The 22,592-nt window shown below is 42.4% G+C and overlaps 1 protein-coding gene across 1 annotated transcript; it reads right to left on the bottom strand.

The window, feature by feature from the left end:
• Positions 1–6,421: 6,421 nt before the first annotated feature.
• Positions 6,422–8,339, bottom strand: si:dkey-51e6.1 (uncharacterized protein LOC558617 homolog). Its single transcript, XM_041838657.2, has 3 exons — positions 8,135–8,339; positions 7,314–7,438; positions 6,422–7,180 (listed from the first exon to the last, which is right to left on the bottom strand). The coding sequence occupies exons 1-3, from the start codon at positions 8,277–8,279 to the stop codon at positions 7,088–7,090; spliced, it is 363 nt and encodes a 120-aa protein (XP_041694591.1). The 5' UTR covers positions 8,280–8,339; the 3' UTR covers positions 6,422–7,087.
• Positions 8,340–22,592: the final 14,253 nt, after the last annotated feature.

Here is a 22,592-nt window from a genome sequence, read left to right as displayed (position 1 = left end):
TGCAGCAAATAGACCCCGTGTAGCTCAGTTGGTAGAGCATGGTGCTTGCAATGCCAGGGTTGTGGGTTCGTTTCCCACGGGGAGCCAGTATGAAAAAATGTATGCACTCACTAACTGTAAGTCGCTCTGGATAAGAGCGTCTGCTATATGACTAAAATGTAAATGTGAAATGAATGCCTGATTCACGTAGTCTCCTCTGAACAGTTGATGTTGAAATGTGTCTGTTACTTGAACTATGTGAAGAATTTATTTGGGCTGCAATTTCTGAGTCTGGTAACTCTAATGAACTTATCTTCTGCAGCAGTGGGTCCTCCTTTCCTGTTGCGGACCTCATGAGAGCCAGTTTCATCATAGCACTTGATGGTTTTTGAGACTGCACTTTCAAAGTTCTTGAAATTTTCCGGATTGACTGACCTTCATGTCTTAAAATGAATGATGGACGGTCATTTCTCTTTGCTTAATTTAGCTGTTTTTGCCATATTATGGACTTGGTCTTTTACCAAATAGGGCTATCTTCTGTATACCACCCCTACCTTGTCACAACACAACTGATTGGCTCAAACGCATTAAGAAGGAAAGAAATTCCACAAATTAACTTTTAACAAGACACACCTGTTAATTGAAATGCATTCCAGGTGACTACCTCATGAAGCTGGTTGAGAGAATGCCAAGAGTTTGCAAAGCTGTCATCAAGGCAACGGGTGGCTACTTGCCCAGGGACTGCGGTTGAAAATTAGCCGGCTGGCTAAAACCGGCACTTTTACTGAAACGTTGATTAATGTGCACTGTCCCTGTAAAAATAAACTCAAACTCAAACTCAAACTTTGAAGAATCTCAAATATAAAATATATTTTCATTTGTTTAACACTTTTTTGGTTACTACATGATTCCATATGTGATATTTCATAATTTTGATGTCTTCACTATTATTCTACAATGTAAAAAATTGTAAATATAAAGAAAAAACCTGGAATGAGTAGGTGTGTCCAAACTTTTGACTGGTACAGTATACATATTTTTTAGCTAAACGGGTGGGGCTCAAAACAGGTAGGGTTCTGCCCCACCTGCCCTGAATGACGGGTCGCCACTGGCATTACTACTAACCTAACATAACAGCCGTAAAAGAAAACGCCTGAGCAGAGTTCCCACATCTGGTTTTCACATTACTACAAACAGTGCTTGACTTGGGCAGGAGCTCACCGGAGCTGAGTACCGGCACCTCAAATGTTCTACTGCTTCAGCTCCTGTTCCTCTTCTAGAATATTAGCTCAAAAGTATTGTGGAGCTCCTGCACCTAAATATAAACAGTACCAGCCCCCAAAATGAGTAACGACACCTATTTCAGTCCAGGTCAAGCACTGACTACAAATCATTACAATAAAAAAAAGCTATTTCCAGAATGTGGATTACATTTCTGTGTGCCCTCAGTGAAGTGGACAAATATAAAATATACTGTATCTCATCTTCCCGAAAGTGAGTGGAGGAGTGAGGCTATGACCACTCTAGGGATGGGGCAGAGAACAATAGAAGGAATTCCATAGAAGATATAATTGTCTCCGTTTTCACATGGGCAGAGTTTACAGTAAGCAAGGCGTAAGAAACTACAGTCTTTCATCTCTATTTCCTCAATTAGCTAAGAAAAGGGGAGAAACACAGGCAGACATCAATCATAATATCCTAAAATATTTCAATATATTTTTCAAAGATATTTCCAGGGTCATATTCAGCACGTGATTGATGTCTTCAATTGTCGTCTTGCATTTTCAAGTCATAATGACGTGTCATGTTTTAGCTGTTGATGGCTGAGTGATGATACACTGATTTTCATAACTTGATTGGATGTTTATGAAGTGTAATGACTTCATTAAGGCCTAGTTGTTCTGATGATAACATCTCCTGGCAGTAATATAAACCATCTCTCTGTGGCTTTTCCTTTGTTCCAGTAAATCTGAGGTGGGAGTTATGTTCGGTGCAGGAAGGGACTACAACTTCTTGTTAGGAAACGGGAGTCAATTAACTTGTGCACTCCTCTCCTCAAGATCTGAGTCACACTTAAGGGCATGCTAAATTTCAAAGAGTAAGTTATTAGTTAGCTAGGCCAAGGCCTATTGGTCATTCAAAATCTTTAAATTGAATTCAGCGCTGAATGTATTGTTACATTTCCCCCATTACTTTTGATTATATAAAACATGAGTGTTAACAAGATTAATCCTTTTCTATTCTATTGTATTTATCTATTTCCTGTTACAAGACCTTCGGGATTGCTGTGTGTGACTAAAAACGAGTCATTTTGGAGACATGATAAATTATGTAATGTTCTAGTCTGTGGAGGAAGAGAGAGAGAATGGAAGTGGCCTCTGACTCAGCAGTGACCTTGTTCTTGGGACCTTGTTCTGGAGGGCCTATTGACAACAAACACCAGAAGCTACATTTCAATTTATTCACAATATTGTGATCTGTACCCATACTATCCCGTTGCAGTTCCCTTTTGATTTAAAATATATACAGTATCTCACAAAAGTGAGTACACCCCTTACAGCGATTTAACAGGACAGGTTCCACTCAGAACAGGCCTCGCCATGGTCGGCCAAAGAAGTTGAGTGCACGTGCTCAGCGTCATATCCAGAGGTTGTCTTTGGGAAATAAACGTATGAGTGCTGCCAGCATTGCTGCAGAGGTTGAAGGGGTGGGGGTCAGCCTGTCAGTGCTCAGACCATACGCGCACACTGCATCAAATTGGTCTGCATGGCTGTCGTCCCAGAAGGAAGCCTCTTCTAAAGATGATGCACAAGAAAGCCTGCAAACAGTTTGCTGAAGACAAGCAGACTAAGGACATGGATTACTGGAACCATGTCCTGTGGTCTGATGAGACCATGATAAACTTATTTGGTTCAGATGGTGTCAAGCGTGTGTGGCGGCAAACCAGGTGAGGAGTACAAAGACAAGTGTGTCTTGCCTACAGTCAAGCATGTTGGTGGGAGTGTCATGGTCTGGGGCTGCATGAGTGCTGCCGGCACTGGGGAGCTACAGTTCATTGAGGGAACCATGAATGCCAACATGTACTGTGACATACTGAAGCATAGCATGATCCCCTCCCTTCGGAGACTGAGCCGCAGGGCAGTATTCCAACATGATAACGACCCCAAACACACCTCCAAGACGACCACTGCCTTGCTAAAGAAGCTGAGGGTAAAGGTGATGGACTGGCCAAGCATGTCTCCAGACCTAAACCCTATTGAGCATCTTTGGGGCATCCTCAAACGGAAGGTGGAGGAGTGCAGGGTCTCTAACATCCACCAGCTCCATGATGTCGTCATGGAGGAGTAGAAGAGGACTCCAGTGGCAACCTGTGAAGCTCTGGTGAACTCCATGCCCAAGAGGGTTAAGGCAGTGCTGGAAAATGATAGTGGCCACACAAAATATTGACACTTTGGGCCCAATTTTGACATTTTCACTTAGGGGTGTACTCACTTTTGTTGCCAGCGGTTTAGACATTAATGGCTGTGTGTTGTGTTATTTTGAGGGGACAGCAAATTTACACTGTTATACAAGCTGTACACTCAATACTTTACATTGTAGCAAAGTGTCATTTCTTCAGTGTTGTCACATGAAAAGATATACTCATATTTACAAAAATGTGAGGGGTGTACTCACTTTTGTGAGATACTGTATATACGAGAAAAGTGATTAAGTAGCACACTGACTGCAAAACTACTGATTAACACAGACAAAACAAACATAGAAAAATAAACAATCCATTTCCCTCAATCCATTATGAGTGTTAAAACCCCCACTATAACCACAATAGCCGGAGCCTGATAACACATCACACTGGCTGTACTGTATAAAATGTCTTATTTACTGAAATCTGTCCTCTTTCCCTGACAGTCATTCATAGAACTATAGCTAAACCATAATAATGGAAAAATATTGTTTTATTGTAATAATTATACTGTAAAACATGGAACCTTTGTTTCAATTGCTTTTTATGGCCATGACAAACCCCCTTTTGTTATAAAATCTTGCCCTTCAAAGAGAAATCAAAACATAACTGAACCCTCCTCCATCCCACCCGACCTGTGACCTCCCTGTTAGCAGAGAATAGAAAGGTCTGGATTGTTATCAGTTCACAGGAAGCTGCCTGCATGAGAAGGGAACTATGGACAGAAACACGAGGGAAGGTCATTTTTTACGGGCACTAGTAACCTGTGAAAGATGCCTTCCGTTTCTTCTCAATGTTTGTTTAAGACAAGCACTTCTCCATGTGTTTCTCCATCTTTCCATCCATACCTTTAGTTAGGGATAGGGAATTCTGGTCCCGGACGGCGGAAGAATTCAAAAGGGGTTGTGCTAAACCACCTGACTTAATGCAACTAATAGTAGCTCTTAGCTGAATGGAATAAATACATTGGGTCAATGGATATATGTTATTCTAAGCTAGTTTGGCACTGTTCTTAACAAGAGTCAGACTGCCCACTGCTAAAGGTCCACTGTTGAAGATACTGGTGTGATTCAAAGCCGGAAAGCCCCTTAGGCCTGTCCTTACATAACTCTTGTCCTAGAATAAATAGTGGAAACTGGAAAGCCCTGGACTGTGGTTTCAGAGGATATGAACAACACACAGAGACATGTACAGTACAATGCATTCGGAAAGTATTCAGACCGCTTGACTTTTTCCACATTTTGTTATGTTACAGCCTTATTCTAAAATTGATTAAATTATTTTTTCCCCCTCATCAATCTACACAAAATACCCCATAATGACAAAGCAAAAACAGGTTTTTAGAATTCTTTGAAAAAATAAATTAAATACCTTATTTACATAAGTATTCAGACCCTTTCCTATGAGACTCAAAATTGAGCTCAGGTGCATCCTGTTTCCATTGATCATACTTGAGATCTTTCTACAACTTGATTGGAGTCCACCTGCGGTAAATTCAATTGATTGGACATGATTTGGAAAGGCACACACCTGTCTATATAAAGGTCCCACAGTTGACATTGCATGTCAGAGCAAAAACCAAGCCATGAGGTCGAAGGAATTGTCCGTAGAGCTCCGATGGGATTGTGTCAAGGCACAGATGTAGGGAAGGGTACCAAAACATTACTGCAGCATTGAAGGTTCCCAAAAACTCAGTGGCCTCCATCATTCTTAAATGGAAGAAGTTTAGAACCACCAAGACTCTTCCTAGAGCTGGCCGCCCGGCCAAACTGAGCAATCGGGGGAGAAGGGCCTTGGTCAGGGAGGTGACGAAGAACCTGATGGTCACTCTGACAGAGCTCCAGAGTTCCTCTGTGGAGATGGGAGAACCTTCCAGAAGGACAACCATCTCTTAAGAACTCCACCAATCAGGCCTTTATGGTAGAGTGGCCAGACGGAAGCCAAAAGGCCCCTAAAGACTCTCAGACCATGAGAAACAAGACTCTCTGGTCTGATGAAACCAAGATTGAACTCTTTGGCCTGAATGCCAAGCGTCGCGTCTGGAGGAAACCTGGAACCATCCCTACAGTGAAGCATGGTGGTGGCAGCATCATGATGTGGGGATGTATTTCAGCGGCAGGGACTGGGAGACTAGTCAGGATCGAGGGAAAGATTAACGGAGCCAAGTACAGAGAGATCCTTGATGAAAACCTGCTCCAGAGCGCTCAGGACCTCAGATTTGTTCGAAGGTTCACCTTCCAACAGGACAACGACCCTAAGCACACAGCAAAGACAACGCAGGAGTGGCTTCGGGACAAGTCTCTGAATGTCCTTGAGTGGCCCAGCCAGAGCCCGGACTTGAACCTGATCGAACATCTCTGGAGAGACCTGAAAATAGCTGTGGAGCGACGCTCCCCATCCAACCTGACAGAGCTTGAGAGGATCTGCAGAGAAGAATGGGAGAAACTCCCCAAATACAGGTGTGCCAAGCTTGTAGCGTCATACCCAAGAAGACTCAAGGCTGTAATCGCTGCTAAAGGTGCTTCAACAAAGTACTGAGTAAAGGGTCTGAATATTTATGTAAAATTAATATTTGATGGGAATTTAAAAAAAAATCTATTTTAGAAAAAGGCTGTAACGTAACAAAATGTGGAAAAAGTCAAGGGGTCTGAACACTTTCCATATGCACTGAATATGGATCTGGAACAACAGACAGTCTGTTTGACAGGATCTGAGTAACAGTCCCTCATCACTATTTATGGTTCCCCAAAGAGAGGCTTTCCCTGAGGCCAACAGGATATGTTTTTGTGCTCACATTTCACACAGAAGCTTCCTGTATGGACTTTCCGCTTGGCTCGCAGCCTCCACCACCATTATGACTGGTGGTCCTGATGTGATAATTTTTTTGGGGGAGAAGACCTACTTTACTTTCATTTCAACTCTACGCTGGTTGCAGATACACACTAGTATGCATCAAACATTTTCAAAACTGGTACAAAATAAACTGAAAAAGATGTTGATTTATTTTAATGATTTATAATCATTGCAGTGACTGCAGGTGTCCTTGTACATCCGTGTTGTTTTGTTAACAGGGGCGTATAGTCATATGACAGATATTAGCAGACATATACAAAAGGGGGGAGTAAGTGCTACAGTTTCCATCTATTATTTACCAGGACCAGGTGATCAATTCTTTACCAGGACCAGGTGATCTATTCTTTACCAGGACCAGGTGATCAATTCTTTACCAGGACCAGGTGATCAATTCTTTACCAGGACCAGGTGATCTATTCTTTACCAGGACCCGGTGATCAATTCTTTACCAGGACCAGGTGATCTATTCTTTATTATCGGACCAGGTGATCAATTCTTTACCAGGACCAGGTGATCTATTCTTTACCAGGACCAGGTGATCTATTCTTTATTATCGGACCAGGTGATCAATTCTTTACCAGGACCAGGTGATATATTCTTTATTATCGGACCAGGTGATCAATTCTTTACCAGGACCAGGTGATCAATTCTTTACCAGGACCAGGTGATCAATTCTTTACCAGGACCAGGTGATATATTCTTTATTATCGGACCAGGTGATCAATTCTTTACCAGGACATTTATTCTTTATTATCGGACCAGGTGATCAATTCTTTACCAGGACCAGGTGATCTATTCTTTATTATCGGACCAGGTGATCTCGTAGTCTTTGAAGACACTCTTCAGCTTCTCAACAGACACTGTATGATCTGCTTTGCCATAGCCCTGAAATAAATGGGGGGGACACAGCATATGTTATTTTCAAGAGGTTTCGAAAATGTTTTCCTCTCCTCGGTTGGTGGGCCTTTCCCTCTGGGGAGTAGGCCCTTATTGGCATATTGAACTGAAATGCACTTACAGTTGATTCCCCGAACACACGCAGTTTTTTGTCTTTGCTGTTGTGCTCAATCTTCCCTCCTCCAAGACAGTTGCACTCCAGTCCCAGGGCCGTTATAGCCGGGGTGACCTTCTCAAATATATGATCTGAAAATCAGTCAAAGCGATAAACATTAAATCTGAAAGGGAGGGAATGTGATGGATGAAGGCCAAGGTATACAATGTTACAGTTGCAACCAAGAGTGATATTTTGCACAATTAGTCAACTCATGCAGGCCTAGGGCCCCATCTATGTTTGTATCCAGGGCCGGCCCTGGGCATCAGTGGTCATTTAGGGACCCCCAGCCGTTATGGGGCCCGACCAGAAAATTCGTTTTATATATACACTACCGTTCAAAAGTTTGGGGTCACTTAGAAATGTCCTTGTTTTTGAAAGAAACAAAAAATTTTGGGTCCAAATCTCGCTTAGGGCCCCCAAAAGGCTAGGGCCGGCCCTGTTTGTATCTGTGATAATCAGCTCTTATGTGGCTATCTTTAGTCATATGCATGTTGACAATGCTCCAACATTCTGTATTTGGTTGCCTGCAGTTGCGGGCAGTAGCCTATTTAGCGCAATGGCACATGCAATAGCTACTATGTTATTGAGCTGCGTGCCCTCGGTTTACTAGCAAATGCCGTTAGATATCATTGTAACAATTTATAACTTCGCCTACATTTAGCCACTGGTAGAAATGTAGTACAGAGGTCTACAACTGCACATTGTCGCTAATGACAGCAGGATTGGTGTACGTGGGCAACGGGCACCTCAAAGCAACAGCCACGAAAGAGACAAGGCAAACTTACTGTGATACTGCCCAGCACTTTTTGTGCCTCTCACTATATCTTTGTGTTCAGTTCCATCTTTTACTTTTATCCTCACTAAAATATACTTAAATGTCCCGTCTGGATCGATTTCAGCGTCGGGGACTTTACCCAAAGCGTCTGCCATTGCGACGGTGAAGATACGCACTGATAACGTGACGCACAACGTTGTCACTGCTCTGCCTTCTACAGACACCGTTCCTGCAGCACGGTGCTCATGAAACGACTGCCTTATCGGGGTTTAGGGCGTGTTCTACCGTTTAAAGACAGCGTTTGAGTAGTTTGCTACCGTAAACGTACAGTAGCCTAAAGCCAACTTGTGCAAGTAGACCTGACCATATCCATTTATTTCCCTGTGTAAGTGAGGACTTGGTGGACTGTATATTCTTTAGGTTAGGTTTTACTTTATGTGTTCTCTTCCGTGTGCTGGTAAGGGCACAGATGACAGACAGGTGGGACTCCAGTTGAGGTGGTTTAATAACGCTGAACATGCACAGGCACGGAACAGCACCGCACAGTGTATGTAGTATGGATGGACTAAGGCACTTAGTGGTCTGGCAACTTGCTTCAACCAAAGTGTGTGTGTGTGGTATATCAACAAGGACGCACACTGGCCTTGGCTAACCCAATGAACGCTAACTGGTGGGAAAACACAAGGATGGCTGGAGGTGTCTCTCACTTGACTTCTCTCGAGCTAATTTTCTCTAAACTGGAGATCACCCAGCATGCTCTGCTCCACTTCACACCGGTGGGCGGAGCTACAGCTCTGATATAATGAACTGACATTACTGATGTGATTAACTACAAATACTTCACAGCCTTTTGTACACCCTGCAATCATTCAGTATGACTTGAAGAAATGCTTGGTAGATTAGTATGTGCCTACCTAGCCCAATATGCACTCTTAAGGAGCCTGCCGTTACTCCGTATGGTTCAAGAACGTTGTGTTATTTTAAGAAGTAGACTGGTTCTGGCAGCCAAAACAGCCAGATACTCCATCGAAACGTGACTTGATTCTCAAATGCGATACGGTTCTAGAAACATCAATCCCTTTACTTTCACATCACAGCAAAATAATTTCACTAATGCTAAATATACACTTACTGTACACTGTGTTAACCAGCTTCATCACAGTTGCAGTCGACAGTATTTTTCAGTGACAACACGTTTCTGGAAGCCTTCTTCCGTTACACACAGGTGTTAGGAGCACGCTAGATAGCTAATTACCACAGGTGGTCCCTCAGTCTTCCGTCTGTAACATGGAGATATGGCCGAGTGGGAACACTAACCCTAACCCAATGAAGGTGTGTATCAATTGAACCATTTGTTTTTTGAAAATTATTTCTCACTGATATGAAAGACAAGGTCCTTATGCTTCCAAACCGTACTGCAAGCGATGTGTGATAATGTTCAGACCGAGTGTCGAGGGCTCTTCACAAAACTCCCCTGTACAGAAGACGCCTTCGGCCAATGATTTGTGTGTAATGTAATGGAACTGAGAGTCATGATCAAGGACTAGTGCCTACCCGGATTACTACTATGCCTAATATGAATCATGCGGAAAAAAATCTAATTTTGGGTATATTAGTATTGGCCTCAGCAGCGTGACAGATAGATCTACACCTGTACACAGATTTTAGTCAAATTAAAAGGAAGAGCATTCATAAATAAGAATATATTTTAGTAAGGGGGTCGGTCAGGGTCAATGGAACAGGTAAAATAAGAGGAAATCGTCACTTTGGAGGCCAAGTGCTCAGATAACTGGTAGGAACTGGATATGGCGCAATATGAATCCGAGAGAGACAGGAGGTCTGCTACTATGTGAAAACAATCGACACCCTCTCCACAGCACACACACACACACACCTCTCTCTCTCTCGGGTCAGTGGGATGTGGGGTTTCCATACCTCAGGATGTAGAGAGCAGAGCCAGAATCTGTCTCAACACAGTGCTAAATACAGTACGCCTGCTTCTTTTCCCAGAATCCATGGAGTGTCCGATGTCTCAGGCACGCAAGCTATTGTTCATGAATTGAAATGATAGATAACACACCTGATCAAACATGCATTTACTGTATTAACTCAGATTGACAGTAATCAGTGGCGATTTTGGTGGGGCAAACTCAAAAAATATGTTTTTGATGCATGCCAGCAAAGCCACAACACTAAACAGTACATTAATTGCACTATAACGGTGACAAACGGTAACCACAAACTGTTAGGGCCAACATAAAGCTGCCCCAACAGCAGAGCTTTCCTTTCAGCACCATGGAGTGAATCCTTACCACCGCTACACCTGGCTATCAGCGGATCCTTGTCTGGCAGCGAAACAGTTCATTCCGCCTCATTTACAGCCTTTTTAAAAAACATAGCTGATATGGCTGACTTGCTTAAACAAATGTGGTTTCTACTGACAATTGAGATGTACAAACTATGGCATAAGGGGACGACGAGCGGATAAGAGGCAATCCGTAATTTCGATTAAGACATTAAAGAGCGAGCTAGGACGGACGTAGTCAATATAACTCTTTGTTCAGCACTTTTGAAATGTACAGTGACAGAATTCAGAACATGGGCCGTTCTTACAGTATTCTCCCTGTACACCAAGTCAGAACCGTAGGATAAATAAAGGGGGCATATAAGCAGACAATGAAAGCTCTTACAATATTCAATGATTACATTTCTCTAAAACAGACTAAAGGCTAAATGTGCACCACCAAGTCAGAACAGTAGGCTAAGTTATGAAGGGAAAAGGGACCAAATTATTAGTGAGGCACATGGGCTACTAACAGCTTACTACACAACATACACTTAGTATTACTTTCTTAGCTACAGTATAATATCTCCCTGGCATATTATATAATTTATGCAGCAGCATACAATACATTTTTGGATTCACCTTGTTGTGCTGTGCTCACTTGTACAGGAAAGTGGCGCGGAGGTCCTTCGTGGCCAAATTTTGTCATCAAACTTTGTCATAAGTCTAGCATTCTCTGGATTTATGGTGCTTTCAAGACAACTGGGAACTCTGAAAAAAACAAGGTTGAATCATGACGTCAGTGATCTTCAGGTCGGAACTCTAGAAAGAGGCTTGAATTCCCGACTTAGAATTCCGAGTTGGATGACCGTTCAAAACGTATTTTCCCAGTCGGAGCTCATTTTTTTCAGAGTTCCCAGTTGTCTTGAACTCACTGAAGTCTGAGATTACCCAGTTCCGAGTTTCCAGTTGTTTTGAACGCAGCAGAAGTCATGCTGGATTGACAGCATGGCCAATGTATTCAAACTTTTCTGGCCCATGGTGTTGCATGTTTATCCTTTTAAGCTTGGAAAAGAGACCCTTAAACCCAGACTTGGACCACACACCCACTCCACTGAATAGCAGGCTAGTGATTGCTTTGCAACGCTTAAAGTTAGCCACTGATTCCTTCCAAACCACTCATTGTTGAATTTGCGATTTCCAACTTGTTGTGTAATGTTTATGTCCATTGGCCGATGAGCACGATACGTTTTATCTATAATTTCTCTTCATAATTTCTCTTCATATGACAAGGATTAAAAAGGATTTGACAGTAGATTGTAGACTTAATGAATGATGATGACTGCTAGCTTGCTAGCTAAGATTTTGAAAATATGATGTTGACAAAGCTACGGAAGATATAACTTGATTTGACATCATTTTATCTGTGGCCAACAACCTTAAGCCTTCTTGGATGGGCACTTCTAATGTAACTCTATGGCAGAACCCAAGGGGCTTGAATGTTTTGCGGTGACGTAGTGTCCCCATGAGTGACAGAACACTGAGCCAATCACGGCGCAACTAGAGAACATTACCAACCCCTACGCTCCGTATTTTCCGCTGGCTGCCCCACCACCACAGAAAGCACTGAGCTAGGCTGAAACACCTGCATTTTGGAGCTGTCTTACTCAAGAAAGCAAAAAAGAGACCATGTTTGTATGCGGCTTTATTAACTCAATGCTAATTTTTTAAACATTGTTTGCAAACTGATATGTCTAATAAAAAGCATGAGCTGGTGCACACCCAGAGAACATTATTTAGTGTAGAGGTACTGACTAACGGTGAATAAACACTCTTTGTATAAACTCTACGTATCACACTCTATGTACAGTGAGGGAAAAAAGTATTTGATCCCCTGCTGATTTTGTACGTTTGCCCACTGACAAAGAAATGATCAGTCTATAATTTTAATGTTAGGTTTATTTGAACAGTGAGAGACAGAATAACAACAACAAAATCCAGAAAAACGCATGTCAAAAATGTTATAAATTGATTTGCATTTTAATGAGGGAAATAAGTATTTGACCCCCTCTCAATCAGAAAGATTTCTGGCTCCCAGGTGTCTTTTATACAGGTAACGAGCTGAGATTAGGAGCACACTCTTAAAGGGAGTGCTCCTAATCTCAGCTTGTTACCTGTATAAAAGACACCTGTCCACAGAAGCAATCAATCAATCAGATTCCAAACTCTCCACCATGGCCAAGACCAAAGAGCTCTCCAAGGATGTCAGGGACAAGATTGTAGACCTACAAAAGGCTAGAATGGGCTACAAGACCATCGCCAAGCAGCTTGGCGAGAAGATGACAACAGTTGGTGCGATTATTCGCAAATGGAAGAAACACAAAATAACTGTCAATCTCCCTCGGCCTGGGGCTCCATGCAAGATCTCACCTCGTGGAGTTGCAATGATCATGAGAACGGTGAGGAATCAGCCCAGAACTACACGGGAGGATCTTGTCAATAATCTCAAGGCAGCTGGGACCATAGTCACCAAGAAAACAATTGGTAACACACTATGCCGTGAAGGACTGAAATCCTGCAGCGCCCGCATGGTCCCCCTACTCAAGAAAGCACATATACATGCCTGTCTGAAGTTTGTCAATGAATATCTGAATGATTCAGAGGAAAACTGGGTGAAAGTGTTGTGGTCAGATGAGACCAAAATCGAGCTCTTTGGCATCAACTCAACTCGCCGTGTTTGGAGGAGGAGGAATGCTGCCTATGACCCCAAGAACACCATTCCCACCGTCAAACATGGAGGTGGAAACATTATGCTTTGGGGGTGTTTTTCTGCTAAGGGGACAGGACAACGTCACCGCATCAAAGGGACGATGGACGGGGCCATGTACCGTCAAATCTTGGGTGAGAACCTCCTTCCCTCAGCCAGGGCATTGAAAATGGGTCATGGATGGGTATTCCAGCATGACAATGACCCAAAACACACGGCCAAGGCAACAAAGGAGTGGCTCAAGAAGAAGCACATTAAGGTCCTGGAGTGGCCTAGCCAGTCTCCGGACCTTAATCCCATAGAAAATCTGTGGAGGGAGCTGAAGGTTTGAGTTGCCAAACGTCAGCCTTGAAACCTTAATGTCTTGGAGAAGATCTGCAAAGAGGAGTGGAACAAAATCCCTCCTGAGATGTGTGCAAACCTGGTGGCCAACTACAAGAAACGTCTGACCTCTGTGATTGCCAACAAGGGTTTTGCCACCAAGTACTAAGTCATGTTTTGCAGAGGGGTCAAATACTTATTTCCCTCATTAAAATGCAAATCAATTCATAACATTTTTTACATGCGTTTTTCTGGATTTTTGTTGTTGTTATTCTGTCTCTCACTGTTCAAATAAACCTACCATTAAAATTATAGACTGATCATGTCTTTGTCAGTGGGCAAACGTACAAAATCAGCAGGGGATCAAATACTTTTTTCCCTCACTATATAAACTCCCAGTAATTGGGTAAGAAACCACCAACATTTCGGCATCACTGTGCCTTCTTCAGGGTCTGATGGGGGTTTCTTACCCAATAAATTACTGGGAGTTTATACATAGAGTTTATACATAGGGTGTGCGACTCTCTTCATTTGTTTTTAATGCAAACTGATATGTGACACGTATTAATGCCAAAATAACAGGGAAAACAGGCAACAACAAAAACAAATATTTTTGTATTTTTTTGCTAAACAGGTGGGGCTCAACACAGATGGGGCTCTAACAATATTGACTCTTTAATATGAATGTGTGTTGCTGAAGAGAAAACTATATACAAGCAGAAGGGTTACATTTCTTGTAAATTTGTATTTACAGTAGCGTCCTGTCTGTCTGTGCAGGAAACATCTGTATGGTCATTGCAGGGCAATATTATCACAAAAATTGGATAAATGGTTAAATGTATCATATGCTCTTTATGTACAGTAGTGTAACAGATTAATTGGCAAAGAAGTCTAAGTTTCACTTTTCAGTCACAGACCGTACAAAAGGTTAACGCGTGGGACCTACAAGAGGGTCAAAGGTCATGTCCTGGGCCACCATGAGTACAATGAAGCTGATGATACAGCAGATTCAAGACCATAACACACTTCACCCAAGGAAACTTGCTGCATGCCACGGCAGTCACATTTTATCAGGCCCAAGACTCACGTTGACTTAACTACGTTGAACAAAAATATAAACACAACATGTAAAGTGTTGGTCCCATGTTTCATGAGATGAAATAAAAGATCCCAGAAATGTTCCATATGCACAAAAAGCTTATTTCTCTCAAATGTTGTGCACAAATTTGTTTACATCCCTGTTAGTGAACATTTCTCCTTTGCCAAGATAATCCATCCACCTGACAGGTGTGGCATATCAAGAAGCTGATTAAACAGCATAATCATTACACAGGTGCACCTTGTGCTGGGAACAATAAAAGGCCACTCTAAAATGTACAGTTTTGTCACCCAACACAATGCCACAGATGTCTCAAGTTTTGAGGGAGTGTGCAATTGGCATTCTAACTGCAGGAATGTCCACCAGAGTTGTTGCCAGATCATTTAATGTTCATTTCTCTACCATAAGCCACCTCCAATGTCATTTTAGAGAATTTGGCAGTATGTCCAACCTGCCTCACAACAGCAGACCACGTGTATGGCGTCGTGTGGGTGAACAGTTTGCTGATGTCAACATTGTGAACATGGTGGCGGTGGGGTTATGGTATGGGCAGGCATAAGCTACAGACAACAAATACAATTGCATTTTATGGATGGCAATTTGAATGCACAGAGATACCGTGATGAGATCCTCAGGCCCATTGTCATGCAATTCATCCGCTCGCGATCACCTCATGTTTCAGCATGATAATGCATGGCCCCATGTCGCAAGGATCTGTACACAATTCCGAGAATGCAGAAACTGTCCCAGTTCTTCCATGGCCTACATACTCACCAGACATGTCACACATTGAGCATGTTTGGGATGCTCTGGATCGATGTGTACGACAGCGTGTTCCAGTTCCCGCCAATATCCAGCAACTTCGCACAGCCATTGAAGAGGAGTGGGACAATATTCCATAGGCCACAATCAACAGCCTGATCAACTCTATTGCGAAGGACATGTGTCGCACTGCATGAGGCAAATGGTGGTCACACCAGATACTGACTGGTTTTCTGATCCACGCCCCTACCTTTTTTTTAAAGGTATCTGTGACCCAACAGATGCATATCTGTATTCCCAGTTCATAGATTAGGGCCTAATGAATTTATTTCAATTGACTGATTTCCTTGTATGAACTGTAACTCAGTAAAATTGTTGCATGTTGCGTTTATATTTTTCTTCAGTATAGATGATACAGTATCTGTCAAGTCTACTCCCGCTCGCCCCCTCCGGTGTTCAACGTCACTGGTCTATTAACCACCGGTCCTGGCAACCCACCATTACGTACACATGGCAACCATTATTACGCACACCTGGCAACCATTATTACGCACACCTGGCAACCATTATTACGCACACCTGGCAACTGTAATTACACCCACCTGCGCCCCATCATCAGTCACACTTGGACTTCATTGCTACCTCGATTACTTACCATTTATCTAGCGCTCTGTTCTTTCAGTCATCAGGTAGTACTGTTTATGTTTTCCTTGATAGACACTTCTCTTGTTTTGTATTCGTTCCATGTTAGTTTTCATTAAACTCACACTGCACTTGCTTCCAGAATCCCTGTGTCTCTGTTATTTTTTTTTTTTTTTTTTTTGGGGGGAATGGATCAGCTTAATATTGCAGATAGATTGTATCTTCTATCAATGTAATTGTCTGCATCACTTCCAATCCCCCATGTTTTTTTTTTTTTTTTTTTTTTTATATATATACTCCCCTTTATTACTTTTCAACCCCACCATCCTTTCCCTACTTGGAGTAAATTAGTGAACAACAATGCCCAGGCCTCTACTTCCGGTCTATACTTACTATCTACACCTTATGGACAGAGTTACTTTTACAATAATTCTATTATATATATATACACTGCTCAAAAAAATAAAGGGAACACTTAAACAACACATCCTAGATCTGAATGAATGAAATAATCTTATTAAATACTTTTTTCTTTACATAGTTGAATGTGCTGACAACAAAATCACACAAAAATTATCAATGGAAATCAAATTTATTAACCCATGGAGGTCTGGATTTGGAGTCACCCTCAAAATTAAAGTGGAAAACCACACTACAGGCTGATCCAACTTTGATGTAATGTCCTTAAAACAAGTCAAAATGAGGCTCAGTAGTGTGTGTGGCCTCCACGTGCCTGTATGACCTCCCTACAACGCCTGGGCATGCTCCTGATGAGGTGGCGGATGGTCTCCTGAGGGATCTCCTCCCAGACCTGGACTAAAGCATCCGCCAACTCCTGGACAGTCTGTGGTGCAACGTGGCGTTGGTGGATGGAGCGAGACATGATGTCCCAGATGTGCTCAATTGGATTCAGGTCTGGGGAACGGGCGGGCCAGTCCATAGCATCAATGCCTTCCTCTTGCAGGAACTGCTGACACACTCCAGCCACATGAGGTCTAGCATTGTCTTGCATTAGGAGGAACCCAGGGCCAACCGCACCAGCATATGGTCTCACAAGGGGTCTGAGGATCTCATCTCGGTACCTAATGGCAGTCAGGCTACCTCTGGCGAGCACATGGAGGGCTGTGCGGCCCCACAAAGAAATGCCACCCCACACCATGACTGACCCACCGCCAAACCGGTCATGCTGGAGGATGTTGCAGGCAGCAGAACGTTCTCCACGGCGTCTCCAGACTCTGTCACGTCTGTCACATGTGCTCAGTGTGAACCTGCTTTTATCTGTGAAGAGCACAGTGGCGAATTTGCCAATCTTGGTGTTCTCTGGCAAATGCCAAACGTCCTGCACGGTGTTGGGCTGTAAGCACAACCCCCACCTGTGGACGTCGGGCCCTCATACCACCCTCATGGAGTCTGTTTCTGACCGTTTGAGCAGACAATTGCACATTTGTGGCCTGCTGGAGGTCATTTTGCAGGGGCTCTGGCAGTGCTCCACCTGCTCCTCCTTGCACAAAGACGGAGGTAGCGGTCCTGCTGCTGGGTTGTTGCCCTCCTACGGCCTCCTCCACGTCTCCTGATGTACTGGCCTGTCTCCTGGTAGCGCCTCCATGCTCTGGACACTACGCTGACAGACACAGCAAACCTTCTTGCCACAGCTCGCATTGATGTGCCATCCTGGATGAGCTGCACTACCTGAGCCACTTGTGTAGGTTGTAGACTCCGTCTCATGCTACCACAAGAGTGAAAGCACCGCCAGCATTCAAAAGTGACCAAAACATCAGCCAGGAAGCATAGGAACTGAGAAGTGGTCTGTGGTCACCACCTGCAGAACCACTTCTTTATTGGGGGTGTCTTGCTAATTGCCTATAATTTCCACCTGTTGTCTATTCCATTTGCACAACAGCATTTTACATTTATTGTCAATCAGTGTTGCTTCCTAAGTGGACAGTTTGATTTCACAGAAGTGTGATTGACTTGGAGTTACATTGTGTTGTTTAAGTGTTCCCTTTATTTTTTTGAGCAGTGTATATATTTTTATTTTTTATTTTATTTATTTTTTGCTCCTGAACTTCTTCTACTCTCAACCTCTCCGATCATTTTCATGATGTCCATCCGGTTTGCTTCTATATGCCATATCTTTCTAACTGTGCTCCTTCCCAAAAGCTCCCAACATACAACCTATATACTTATTATGGACACAGTATGCTTTACATTATTAGCTATCTTTGTTATTATTTGTTGTTATTTGTTATTAGTCCCATCCTTCAACTCTATTCAATACCTCCCATCTATCTCTTAACACCATCCATATAGGATTTCTATTTGCCATATATATTTCAACCATACTGTGATGTTTTACAAAAGTTCTGAACCTTTCTATTCTCATTGCTTCTACAGATTGTGAATTAAAAATAAACAGTTTTGCTAAAAGTATTATTATATTATTGATTGATTGACTATGGCTTTTCAGATCACCCAGTAATGCTATCTGCAAGGTTAGTTCCAGGTAAATATTGCAATCCTTTAGCCATTCCTGGACCTGTGTCCAAAAACAAGCTACAAATGGACAGAACCAAAACAAATGATCCAATGATTCCGTCTCTTCACAGCAAAATCTGCAGAGCTGGGAAGATTGTATCCCCCATATAAATAACATTCTATTGGTAGCAAGAATTTTGTATAATAATTTAAATTGAAAGATTCTAATTTTTGAATCCGGTGTCGTTTTGCATGTCAGTTCATAAACACTATGCCATGCGATCGGTACATCAAAGATCTCTTCCCAACTATTTTGCAATCTATATGGGACGGCTGTCAATCCTTTGGTCCTTAAGTGAAACTGATATACTTTTTTATTTATCACAGTTTTCCAGTTTTCTCTGTTACAGAATGGAAGGATATGTTTGTTAGGAGTAAAGTGCTTATCTGACACGCCAGCTTTCAGTTCTAATGTTAGTTTTAATTGTCTCAGTACTTTCTCTTTTTCTTTGGTTAGCTTTGGAAATTCCCAGTTCAGTCATTGAACTGTTTCACTGTAAATATTTCATACACTTATGTGGCCTACATTCCATAAATGTTTTATTTCATAATATCAAAAGCACGTTCTGGCCCCCTGTAAATAACTCTGCTATTGACACGTTTTACAAACTTGTGGAGAGAGATATGTTGATACATTATTTGTTGCTAATGACAAAAAATATGTTTCCAATTGCAGCAAGATACAAAGAGATGCTTCATTCAATCTAAAAAAAAAAATCCCAACCTTATCTTCAAGAACTGTGATAAAGGAGGTGGAGTGGCATGCATGATTATATTTGATTATGATGGAGAAATCCTTAGACAATTGTCTGACACCGACTCTTACTGCAAACTCAAAGGTGACCCTACCCCATGTGTATAAAACCGAAATTGACTTTTCTCAGCAGAGCTCACGAGGCAGGCTATCTATTTCATCAACTAGCGGCCTGACATGGCCGATTATATGTACATTTTACCAAAAACACCAGGAGTTTCCCCCTGGACATCTGATTGTGGCAAATAATGACTCGCTAACCGAGCCTTTGTCTAATTTCATTGATTTCCACAACAGACCTATCGTTACTAAAGCTACCTTCCCACCCAAGAGACACAGGTGATTTCATCAATCAGTTATCTGAACTTAAGCTGAACGAGGAGGATAGGCCTACTTTTCTTGTAACTATGGATGTAACTAGCTTGTACACCAACATTCTCCACAACATTGGACTGGAGGCTTCACGTTATTTGTGACCCTTCTCCTCGCACCCAGTTTCTGGTTGAAATGGCTGAGCTGGTATTAACTAAGAACTATTTTTTTTTGTTTGGAGAGGAATAATATCTACAATCTCGAGGTATTTCGACAGGCGCTACCTTCCCTCCTGATTATGCCAACCTTTTTATGGGCCTCATTGAGGATAAATATAACCATTTTATAATTGTTCTGATAATAGTGTTGTACAAACGCAATATTGATGATGCTTTTATCATATGGAAAGGCACCAAAACGGAACTGGAAAAATAAAAAATAATTTTCTGTGGTGTGCTGTACCGTATACACTCTATACAGCAATGACATCAAAAACATTATCAGACAACACTGGCATGTATTGCAAACTGTGGACTCTGATGTGTTTCGTGATCTCCCCGTGTTCACTCATTTTAGGTCCCGCAGCCAAAGGGACATGCTGGGGCAAGCAGACACTTACAGTGGGGAGAAAAAGTATTTGATACACTGCCGATTTTGCAGGTTTTCCTACTTACAAAGCATGTAGAGGTCTGTAGTTTTTATCATAGGTACACTTCAACTGTGAGAGACGGAATCTAAAACAAAAATCCAGAAAATCACATTGTATGATTTTTAAGTAATTAATTTGCATTTTATTGCATGACATAAGTATTTGATCACCTACCAACCAGTAAGAATTCCGGCTCTCACAGACCTGTTAGTTTTTCTTTAAGAAGCCCTCCTGTTCTCCACTCATTACCTGTATTAACTGCACCTGTTTGAACTCGTTACAGTGGGGGAAAAAAGTATTTAGTCAGCCACCAATTGTGCAAGTTCTCCCACTTAGAAAGATGAGAGGCCTGTAATTTTCATCATAGGTACATGTCAACTATGACAGACAAAGTGAGGAGAAAAAAATCCAGAAAATCACATTGTAGGATTTTTAATGAATTTATTTGCAAATTATGGTGGTGAATAAGTATTTGGTCACCTACAAACAAGCAAGATTTCTGGCTCTCACAGAAAATCACATTGTATGATTTTTAAGTAATTAATTTGCATTTTATTGCATGACATAAGTATTTGATCAGAAAAGCAAAACTTAATATTTGGTACAGAAACCTTTGTTTGCAATTAGAGAGATCATACGTTTCCTGTAGGTTCTTGACCAGGTTTGCACACACTGCAGCAGGGATTTTGGCCCACTCCTCCATACAGACCTTCTCCAGATCCTTCAGGTTTCGGGGGCTGTCGCTGGAAAATACAGACTTTCAGCTCCCTCCAAAGATTTTCTATTGGGTTCAGGTCTGGAGACTGGCTAGGCCACTCCAGGACCTTGAGATGCTTCTTACGAAGCCACTCCTTCGTTGCCCAGGCGGTGTGTTTGGGATCATTGTCATGCTGAAAGACCCAGCCACGTTTCATCTTCAATGGCCATGCTGATGGAAGGAGGTTTTCACTCAAAATCTCGCGATACATGGCCCCATCCATCCTCCCCTCTATACGGTGCAGTCGTCCTGTCCCTTTTGCAGAAAAGCATCCCCAAAGAATGATGTTTCCACCTCCATGCATCACGGTTGGGATGGTGTTCTTGGGGTTGTACTCATCCTTCTTCTTCCTCCAAACACAGCGAGTGGAGTTTAGACCAAAAAGCTCTATTTTTGTCTCATCAGACCACATGACCTTCTCCCATTCCTCCTCTGGATCATCCAGATGGTCATTGGCAAACTTCAGACGGGCCTGGACATGCGCTAATTTGAGCAGGGGGACCTTGCGTGCGCTGCGGGATTTTAATCCATGACGGCGTAGTATGTTCCTAATGGTTTTCTTTGAGACTGTGGTCCCAGCTCTCTTCAGGTCATTGACCTGGTCCTGCCGTGTAGTTCTGGGCTGATCCCTCACCTTCCTCATGATCATTGATGCCCCACGAGGTGAGATCTTGCATGGAGCCCCAGACCGGAGTGATTACCGTATCTTGAACTTCTTCCATTTTCTAATAATTGCGCCAACAGTTGTTGCCTTCTCAACAAGCTGCTTGCCTATTGTCCTGTAGCCCATCCCAGCCTTGTGCAGGTCTACAATTTTATCCCTGATGTCCTTACACAGCTCTCTGGTCTTGGCCATTGTGGAGAGGTTGGAGTCTGTTTGATTGAGTGTGTGGACAGGTGTCTTTTATACAGGTACAGTGGGGGAAAAAAGTATTTAGTCAGCCACCAATTGTGCAAGTTCTCCCACTTAAAAAGATGAGAGAGGCCTGTAATTTTCATCATAGGTACACGTCAACTATGACAGACAAATTGACAAAAGAAATTCCAGAAACTCACATTGTAGGATTTTTAATGAATTTATTTTCAAATTATGGTGGAAAATAAGTATTTGGTCACCTACAAACAAGCAAGATTTCTGGCTCTCACAGACCTGTAACTTCTTCGATAAGAGGCTCCTCTGTCCTCCACTCGTTACCTGTATTAATGGCACCTGTTTGAACTTGTTATCAGTATAAAAGACACCTGTCCACAACCTCAAACAGTCACACTCCAAACTCCACTATGAGATTTTTTCCCCCAGAAAATCACATTGTAGGATTTTTTATGAATTTATTTGCAAATTATGGTGGAAAATAAGTATTTGGTCAACACTTTGTTATATACCCTTTGTTGGCAATGACACAGGTCAAACATTTTCTGTAAGTCTTCACAAGGTTTTCACACACTATTGCTGGTATTTTGGCCCATTCCTCCATGCAGATCTCCTCTAGAGCAGTGATGTTTTGGGGCTGTCGCTGGGCAACACAGACTTTCAACTCCCTCCAAAGATTTTCTATGGGGTTGAGATCTGGAGACTGGCTAGGCCA

This window comes from Coregonus clupeaformis, chromosome 20, assembly GCF_020615455.1.
Source record: "Coregonus clupeaformis isolate EN_2021a chromosome 20, ASM2061545v1, whole genome shotgun sequence".
Lineage (NCBI taxonomy): Eukaryota > Metazoa > Chordata > Actinopteri > Salmoniformes > Salmonidae > Coregonus > Coregonus clupeaformis.
The sequence above is the reverse complement of the archived record's forward strand: the minus strand, read 5'-3'. Positions and strand labels throughout refer to the sequence as shown.